The 10217-nt window shown below is 39.9% G+C and overlaps 1 protein-coding gene across 10 annotated transcripts in view; it reads left to right on the forward strand.

The window, feature by feature from the left end:
* DENND5B (DENN domain containing 5B) overlaps positions 1-9952 on the forward strand; it is a 228545-nt gene extending 218593 nt beyond the window's left edge. For all 10 annotated transcript variants that reach the window (XM_082419604.1, XM_082419613.1, XM_082419605.1 and 7 more), the window contains 4 exons: positions 735-817; positions 1032-1158; positions 3175-3349; positions 4911-9952. In XM_082419604.1, coding sequence (XP_082275730.1) covers positions 735-817; positions 1032-1158; positions 3175-3349; positions 4911-5094 — 569 coding nt within the window. In that variant the 3' untranslated portion in view covers positions 5095-9952. The remainder of the gene's footprint in view (positions 1-734; positions 818-1031; positions 1159-3174; positions 3350-4910) is intronic.
* Positions 9953-10217: the final 265 nt, after the last annotated feature.

Genomic DNA, 10217 nt, shown 5'->3' on the forward strand with positions numbered 1-10217 from the left:
GAGGCAAAGGTGCTTTAGATTCCATTCAAGCAACCCACCAAGCGCTCCCTCAGGAAGGGGGCCTAGGTAAGCAAGTACTGGCTGAGAGAATGAAGCAGTGCCCAGATGGCCTAACTAGCCAGAAAGAAACAGTTCTGGGCTTCAGGCAGGGTGTCCCCATGTACCTGGCATCTTTAAACATATACCCTTTACTTTTAAGACAACAGCAAAGCACAAGATCCAAGTTAGACATTCAGAGCTCCAGAAGCCTTGGTCTGTGCCTACTAAGGACTCGGAGATAGGTGGGATAAGGGGTACCTGAGGAATGATGCTGTGGGTCTTTCCCACCTCTCTCCTTAGATCTGAGGACTAGCTAGCACCTTGTGACAGGCACCATGCCGGATGATTTACACCTAATATCTCATTCACTTTTCCCTGTGACCCAAGAGGTGTGTATTTTCCCTGTTTTAGATTGAAGAAACTCAAACTCAGAGGAAGTTAGAGAATTTGACCAAGGTTATGGATTGCAAGTGGTAAGGCTGGGATTTGAGTCTTGGGGGTCTCTTGGTTTCTTCTCCATTGTGCCAATATGCCTCTCCCTTGGCCAAACTGGCCAAGGCAAGTTTCATGGAACCCTGACAAGCCAGCCTGCTCTGGTGAAGTGTTTCCACCACAGGCAGGCACAGCTGATGTCCTGTAGTACTTTGGTTTATTTCCCTTGCATGAGAATTCAGCCATTATTGATTATTTTTTAGAACCCAATGCTGGACAGATCCAAGAAGGAATTGGAGAAGCTGTGAACAATATTGTGAAACATTTTCACAAACCTGAAAAAGAGGTATGATGGGCTATAAAACTTAATATGGTAGGATTTTTAAAGCTGCTTTATACATGATACATAAGACAATAAAAGGTGCTTTAATTTTCATTTGTAAGCTTTCTAATAGCTGCAAAAGATGCTTCATAGCTACTCTCAGCACTTGTTCCTCTAGTATTTTTCTTAAACATCGAGCAAGAGCTTATTCTCCGGCACTGTGTGTTGCGCTCCACAGAGAGGAAGCCTCACTGTGTTGCTGTGTGGAGAGAGTGGCTTAGTTGCAGCACTTGAGCAAGTTTTCCACCATGGCTTCAAATCTGCTCGCATCTTTCACAAGAACGTCTTCATCTGGGACTTCATAGGTAAATTAAAGCTGGTGTATGTTGTTATAAGGTCATCAAAATGTTTCTTAGAAAACTCAGACTCAGGAATTTGAGTGAATAAGAGTTATTGATAAGGGTGTATGTTTTTAAAAGTAAATATCAAATAAGCAGTATCTGTGCTTTTCATTCAATCAACAAATATATATAAATGTCCACAATATTCTAAACAGTATTCTCAAGATATACATATGTTCAAGATATACATAAAGATAAAAGTAAACAAAACACAGAAATTCCTATGGTTGACAAATTTATAATCTGGTAGGGGCAAACAATACACAAAAACATAACAGATATGCAATTCATCTGATATATTAGAAGGTCATTGTTGATCCGGAAAAATGGAGCAAGGTGAAAGGAAGTGGAGTGGGAGCACTCTTTTAATTGGGGTGCTTGTAGACTTTGTTGACAAGGTAACATTAAGCAAAGACTTTAAGGAAGTGAGCCTTGTGAATACGGGGAAGAGGGCGCTGGAGGCTGAGAGAAGCGCCCTGCAGAGCAGGGTGGGGCTGTGCTTGGCCTTGCATGGGGCAGCAGGGATGTCGGTGTGACTGGAGCGGAGTGAGGGAGAGGGGCTGGGATTCGGAGGAGACGGTGTTTACTGCCAGAGCCGCTTGTGGAGGGCCTTCTAGGCCTCTGGAAGCACTTTGTTCTTTGTACTGAATGGGATGGGAAGTCCTTGGAAGGCCTGGAGCTAAGGAGTGACATGATATAATCTATGTTTTAAAAGGATCACTCTAGTTCTGTGCTGTCCAGTATGGTAACCAGTAGTCACATGTGGCTATTTAAATTGGCTTAATTTAAATTAAATTTAAAATTCACTCCCTCAGTCACACCAGCCCTACTAGTGGCTGTAGAACTGGACCTTGCAGATGTAGAATATTTTCATCATCATGGAAAGTCCTACTGGAATGCACTGCTCTAGCTCGCTAAACTTTGTATTCTTTATCTTGCTATGCAGCTTCTTCTACAATTCCCAGTTTCTTTAACAGGGAGAGTAATCATTTCATGTTTGTAAATAAGGCCTGGATGAAGTAGTTGATTTTATCCAATAACTTTTAGACAAAGAAAGAAAAGTTGACAGAGCTAGGCCCCCTAGAGTGGGTTGTTGTTTTTTCTTTTGGAATGCATAGACTCTTACTGCTCCTGCTTCTGATATGTATATACATAACTCTTCCTCAGATTTTTTTTTAAAATAAATTTATTTATTTATTTTTGGCTGCGTGGGGTCTTCGTTGCTGCACGCAGGCTTTCTCTAGTTGCGGCGCACGGGGGCTACTCTTCATTGCGGTACGCGGGCTTCTCATTGCGGTGGCTTCTCTTTGTCGCGGAGCACGGGCTGTAGGCGCACGGGCTTCAGTAGTTGTAGCATGTGGGCTCAGTAGTTGTGGCTCGCAGGCTCTAGAGCGCAGACTCAGTAGTTGTGGTGCACGGGCTTAGTTGCTCCATGGCATATGGGATCTTCCCGGACCAGGGCTTGAACCCATGTCCCTTGCATTGGCAGGCGGATTCTTAACCACTGCACCACCAGGGAAGTCCCTCTTCCTCAGATTTACTGAAGCAGTTCCATTTCAAGAATTTTGTTGCACAGTGTTAGCCAGCCATTCTGTAACTAGAACAAAGGGCGCCACCTCAATGGCTACCATGTCTTTGCTACTTACTCTTAGAAGGCTCCAGTCTTAACAGACAAGTTCATGGGTTTTTTTTTTCTTTGCTGTCAATTGCCATTTCTTGAAGGTATTCTAAAGAGAGTAAACTTTCCAACCGTCTGGAATGCAGTCTAGATTAGAAAATAAACTCCTGGGAGCATATTGTTCTACCATGAAACATGGGCCTCTAGAATTTATTGTGAAACCAGTGATAAAGTAATGGTTTTGGTTTTAGGACTGGCTATAATGCAGTGTCGTTAATATTTCCGGAATAAACCAAGTGATTCATCTTTTTTTATTTGAAGTATTATGTGTATTGTGATATGACTCTGACTTCCTTCTCCAGAGAGAGCAGTTGCTTATTTTGAAACAACTGACCAGATTCTAGACAATGAAGATGATGTCCTCATTCAGAAATCATCCTGCAAAACCTTCTGCCACTATGTAAATGCTATTAATACTGCACCCAGGAACATTGGGAAGGACGGCAAATTCCAGATTTTAGTTTGCCTTGGAACACGGTATTAAGCCAGTTCTTGACTTTCCCTATCTTTGTCATATGTTGAGCAAGAATTTAGAAAAGATTATACCAGATCATGCCCCTTCCAAAGCTCTCCCTTGGGTTTCTTTCGTACCAAATTTTATGAGACTCCTGTTTATTGGGTGCTTTCTATGTGTTGGGCAGTATGCTAAGTACTTCACATACATTATCTCATTTAACCCTCCTATCACTTCACCACCACCATTGCATGAAGTAGCAAGCGATATCCCCACTGTATAGATGAGAAAATAAAAAGTAGAAGAGGCACGGATAAGTTAACAAACTTTCCCAAGATCACACAGCTAGAAAGAGGCAGAGCCAAGATTTACACCCAGTCGCACTCCAGAGCCCAAAGCTCTGAACCGTTACACAGTACTGCACCAGAGGTGGGTGGATAAGTAATAGGTAGATGGGTAGATAATTAGACACACCAGCACATTCACACATATATATTTCCTCTATAGAGCTTGTATAGTGTGTACATGCTACCATGTTGCTTTAATTTTAATACATTGTGGAATTCTTACTATCTGAGTAATTCTTACTATGGAAAGTCTTCTCTTTAAGACAATTTCCTACCCCTTTCTTTTTTTAAAATGACACATAGGAGCTGTACACGCCATTAATTTTAAAACGGCTCTCAGAATTGTAAGAAATGAACCCCATAGATCTTTAGAAGATTTTTTTATCTGTGCAATGTTTGTTTTCTTCTAAACCCCTAGAAGCCCCAGCAAGAGGTGCAGGATGGCCTAGCTGCCTTGTCGTGAAAGCGTAGTGAGAGGTGCTCATTGAGGATGTCTTAGCTACTTAGTGACAGATAGCTAATGTCAGTTTAATCAGGAAACACTGAAGATTGAGATCCTGTCCTCCTGAAACAACTGGTTTACTGAGTTAAGTTCTGTATTTCTTCTTAATAAAAGCTGCCCAGTTTCAGCTGTGTTTTTTTACGTTCCTTTTGAGTATGATCCTTATCTCCTTTTATCGCTTTACTGTTCTGATTTATTAGACCAGCGCAACCCCTCTTTTGGTTTATAAAATCTACTTAATGTTTTTCTGCTTTGATTTTGTTCCTTACCTTGTAACGTTGTGTAAATTAAAAAAAAATTGCTAGTCCCTACGATTAAATGGAGACTTTCTTCCCAAAAGGTCAGTATACTTCGGCATGCTTTGCCACAGATGTCTGATTAACATCCCTGTAAAAAAGAATACAAAATGGCATTCTGCCTTTTTTTTTTAAGTGGTAGAATCAGAATAGAGAATTTCTTTAATACATCTAAGTCCTTATGGCCAACTTGTGCAGACCCACTTTTAGAATCTGATGGGTTTCCTCATTAGCTTACACTGTCTCCTTACCTTATCTTTTTAACCAGTAATTATCCAGCTACTTGACTTTGGTTTTGTCTTTGGTGACCTCAGAGCTTGGCTAGATTTTTTCCCCATCCAGTCCCACACCCACACCTTCCCGTCAAAAGCTCCAGTGTGTGCCTTGTTCTGCAGCGAGGGCAGCAGTGCTCAGGACTTGTTTCTGTTTGGGTCTGTAGGGATCGCCTGCTCCCACAGTGGATTCCACTGTTAGCCGAGTGTCCTGCCATCACCCGAATGTATGAGGAGAGCGCCCTCCTGCGAGATCGCATGACCGTCAACTCCCTCATCCGCATTCTGCAGACCATCCAGGACTTCACCATAGTCTTAGAAGGCTCACTCATCAAAGGAGTGGATGTGTAACCCAATTAGCTAGAAACTCTCAGTCCAGACCCCTTGTTCCTGAACCTTCCCCAACGATGGGGACCGATTTGGACTTGTCTGACAAGGTAGTGAGTCACTGCAGGGGGCAACACACCGTATCCCCCAATTTGAACAATCCTGACACTACAGACAAGGTAAAATGCTGTATTGTAGTTCATTTGAACCTGGAATTTAGTATAAAATAGAGTATTTTCATGTGTTAGATGTGTGTAAATATGCTCTCTTCTTTGAGAAATTATATTACTCTAATAAGATAACTTTTCTTAGATTGAATATTCCTGTGACTTAAAATAAGTAGCTTAAAAGTATTGGGAGTTGGAGGGGAGAGGAGAAAGAGTGGTGCTAGTCAGGAAGAAGCCAGTAAACATGTAAATACAGTGCAACCCAGTGGGGCTTTTTTTTTCCTCCAGGTATCACAAAGGAACTCAGAATGCATTGTTATGTCGTAACCAGCCATCCTGGTGTCTGATCCTTTGTATTGTGAATGTAAACAGCTTTACCTACTGTAGGGGATAGTAGCCCTCACTTATAGCTTTTAAGTTTCACATGGTTTCATACGTTTGAATTGAGCCACTTTTCCAGTCTTTTGGAAAAATTTTTCCGTCAGCACAAGATATGATTCAAATATTTTAAATACTGTACCCCAGGAGCTTGGCTAAACTGGAAAGAGAACACACAAAGCCCTGAGAAGTGTGTTAACTTGTGGGATTATAACTTCTTTACACTTTGGAAAGATTAGCCTAGACTAACTTCATTCTTGGCATTTTTATTCTTGTTATTTGAGGTACTTTGGGGAGATGTGAATTTCAGAGTGTTGGCCTCATGGTCTTAAGAACTGCAAACAGCAGTTTGATTCTGTACTTTTAATTTGGCCATCTCAACCCTGCAGTGGTCCCTTACCTCTTAAGGATAACCACAAACACTGTCTTTGTTTGGTTCCAATCACCCGCCTCCCCTCGCCCGGTGCCCATCCCCCCTCAGGAAATGGAAAGAATGTTTAAGAAGGAGGAGGGCTCTGTGTGGCTTGGAATGTTTTTGTGAAAGTATTTGTTGACCATGATAATGCAAATAACAGAAGAAGAGAGAAAGAATGAACCCTTTCTGGGTGTTTCAGGGCAAGCTTTATGTTCTTTTGTTAAGCAGGGGTGAAAATGTAAAACAACTGGCCCAGAGAAGGTACAGGCCAGTACTGACAAAATGGAAGCAAAACAAGAGGCAACAGTTTTAGAAGACCAAACATTGTGAGTAACTTTCCAGTTTGGTATTTTTTAAGGAAGTTAAATAAATTTGGTATTAGCTCGTTACCTTAAGTCTTCATCTTACGGTCAGTCCTGTAAGTCTAATTAGGCATTTGCATGTTGTTAGCAGGGAAATTGCCTCAGCAGAGCTCCAGATTTTATTCCCAGTTGTGGCTGAGAAGCAAAGCCATGGCCTCTCAGGACCCTTGTGTAATCTGAGGGTCCAGGCTGTAGCCAATAGCGTTGTTTACCTTTTTTCCTGGAAGAAGAAACTAATGAAACAAGTGCCTCACTCCCTTTATCAAACACTGTATTCAGCCAAGGCACACGCGCTTTTAATACGAGACTGAGTACTTGAGGAGGGTAGGGAGAGTTGAAGGCAGCATTTAGAAACCCGTGGAAAGGGTTTAAGAAGATGGTTCTGGGTGACCTGGGTGGACCAGAAATTTGTTTGCCTACAGCTAAAGTTTGTCCACAGTGATATGGCTGTTCCAGGGACATGGAAAGTCTGTTATGGGAGCCATCCAGCACCAGTTTCACACTAGGCACTTACTGTTTCAATGATGAGAAACCATAGCGTGATCCAATCCCGGATTTTGTTCTTGTTACCTTTTCCAAAGGCCATGCTTGTGACACATTCTGGGCAAACAGAGAGATGGCTTAGGTTAGCAGGCTAGAATTGAGTCATCTAGTCTAGCCTTCTCATTTTACAGATGGGAACACTTAAGGGTCAGAGAGATTAAATACTTACCCGCACACCTGGGCAGTGACAACACAGAGTCTAGAATTCATGTTTTTTATTACACCAGGCTGCATGAGACTGGCCTTCAAGGCATTCATATTAATAGCCTTTCTACCCTTGGTTGTTTATTCATCCACCTATATAGGTAGCACAGGGATTAATATTCATTTTAACAAGTTGTCCTTAAGTTATAGAGAATTACACCTATTATAAAAAGTAGGAGCAGGAATTCTCTGGCGGTCCAGTGGTTAGGCCTCCGTGCTCTCACTGCCAAGGGCCCGGGTTTGATCCCTGGTCAGGGAACTAAGATCCCACAAGCCTCACGGCGCAGCCAAAAAAAAAAAAAAACTAGGAGCAAAATTGGATTTCGGACCTGTGAATAAAACCATTACTTTAAAAAGTAATACCTCCCCAAAGAGTTATACCTAAAGTTTCATCCCACTTTCTGTTGTCCGACTACAGTAGCGAAACGACCAATTTCAAAAGAAGGAATCACACCAGAACTGACACATCCTCTAGAATGCTAGGCCCTTTAGAGTGGTCACCTTGGGAGTCCATATATGTATGCCAGTGATAAAGCCAGTGCTCCAGACAGCTGGGGACCTTCTTATGAGCTGCCTGAATGACCTACAGCCCATTCTTTTGAATACTGCCAGTGATGGGAAATGGTGGCCTTTCAAAAGAAATTTAATATTTGGAAACAACAAAAAGTCCTTAGGTTACAAGTTGGTGAATGAAAAGGATACTTAAGCAAAGTTTGGAGTCACATAAGAGTAACTTTCCAGTAACACAATTCTAAAGAAATAAGACTTAGTTCTTACATGGCTTATAACTGTCTTTGAGCCAATATCAAAATATTTTGAGCAGGACAGTAGCAGAATCCTTAGAATAAATGTACATAGCCTTCTAAGCTGACTTTTGAAAGTCATTCAGAAGTATACTTTCTGCTCTGTTAACACTTTATTTTTTTTCCTGTTAATACTTTAAATTAGTATATTGCTTTATCATCACACTTCAAAGTTAAAGTACATAAAAATCAATTTTGTAATTGACTTTTTTTTCCTCAAAATAAATTAAAAGTAATGCCTGGAATCATAATTAGTATTTTCATATAATAATAGCTTAAGAAGAAATTGTTTTAAAATTAAATTGCCAAAAATATTATCTCTTGAAACATTTATCTTCCAAGTGTTTTTCAAATGTCCTGAAACTCCTAATATCAACCTTGGTGACATAGTGGCATTACACTGACATTGGTATTATGTGTGAGACCCTGAAGCTGTGCCCTGTCTGGGGGCTCACCAGCGCCTTAAAAATGACTGAGGCTCAGTGTGGAGTAGTATAAAGTAGGGTTCTCAGTGGAGAAAAATGGGCTACTGAGAACAAAAGGAAGGCTTCCCAACCTTCTCCATCCTTTTTCCCACTGGGGGCAAGAATTTGATAGAAGAACCTAAAGCTTGCAAAAGTTTATAATTTCCCTCTAAAATTTATTTTAAATATTTCACACATTTTGTACCTTTTGTAACACTGTGGTATTTACTTTAACATGGCTTTTTAAGAAATCATTTTAATGAACTTCTGTCACACTATATGAATGATACAGGGGAAATACTGAATTGCTCATATTTCCTTTTTTTGGCAATAAAGCACTGTAATATGTAAATGTAAGTAAAAGAGGGATAGAGGCTATACATAACAGTCCATGTGTAGTAAATGTTGACACCTCTGAGATATTTTGAAACATGAGGCAACAGACAAGGACCTCAGATTCCCCAGGGAAATATTTATTTGACAGCATTGGAAGTGTAACTCTTAATGATGAAATAGCTTCTTTCTGCTAAGAATTATGATTTTTTCAGTAGATTTTCATTTTGAGAACTGTGAGTATTTTCTCTGTGAGGTTTACAGAAACTAGTCTATCTTTTTCACCATTCGAAAGGACAATCTGAACCGTAGCTATTTACATTTCAGTATTAACACACCTTCACTGATTGAGAATGGAGTCTTGAGATCTTCTCTACTTTTGTAAAGTGAATCAATCCTATTTCCAAGTCATCCATGTCATTTGAAGTCCGTGTTTCTTATGTAAGTATTTGTTACATTACCTTTTAGTGTAAAAGGAGACAGAAACAAATAATAAGCTACTAGGTCTCTTATTCCTATTAAAATACATTTATAAATCTCTTGAATCAAACTGATTTCCAAGCTTTTTGAAGAGGGTACCGATGGAGTGAGATCAGAGTAATCCAAGGAGAACCTCATCCTTTCAGATCTTACTAGACCTGATTGTCCTCTCAAGGACAAAATAAAGATTGGCTCCAGAAAGTTATCACATTGAGCAATTAATACCAGAGTGAAAAAAAATCGTCAAAAACACTCTCCTCATTTGAAGGAATCCAGGGTATCCTTGGGTTATGTGGGAGGGAATCACGCTTGACCCAATTACCTAAATGTATTTACATGTGGCCCAGCCTTTATTCCAAACACTAGACAGATCTTGTTAAAAGTAGAGAGGTGTGGTAAGAGTTCCTGTTGTCAATCAAATGAGGGTGTTAAACTTATAAAAAGAATTCTCTATGTTACACTTGAACCATGTATAAATGTACCCTGTGTATCTTTTTTTTAAATGAGCATTTCTGCATTTAAATTATATTGTTTTCTTTGTATTGTTAACAAAATGCATCAGAACTGGATTTTTTTTCTCATCTGAGCATACTTAAAATTTAAAGAGTATTGTGATATCAAGCACTTTAACATATGTATCAGAGAAACTGATGTGGGTTTTTCAGGTTTTGGAGTACATTTAAATATGACTTTTCATGCTTCATTCTTTACAAATAAAACTGTGGGGTTGATACTTTGTTTTGCTTCATTTTTGTAGAACCTTAATACTGAGCAGTTCACAGGGCAAGTGACTCCAGAAAGTAGAGGGATAAAACCATTATGAGAGATAAAACTACATAAAACCATTATGTAGTAGAAATATAGCCTGCTGGGCAACTGGTTATCTAAAAGGGGTTATAAAAAAAAAAAAAAAACCCTACCTCACACCATACAGAAAGATCAATTAATTCTTGGCTTAACAACCTAAATGTAAAAGGCAAAACAAAAATTTTTGAAGA

This window comes from Balaenoptera physalus (assembly GCF_965194825.1).
Source record: "Balaenoptera physalus genome assembly, chromosome: 13".
Lineage (NCBI taxonomy): Eukaryota > Metazoa > Chordata > Mammalia > Artiodactyla > Balaenopteridae > Balaenoptera > Balaenoptera physalus.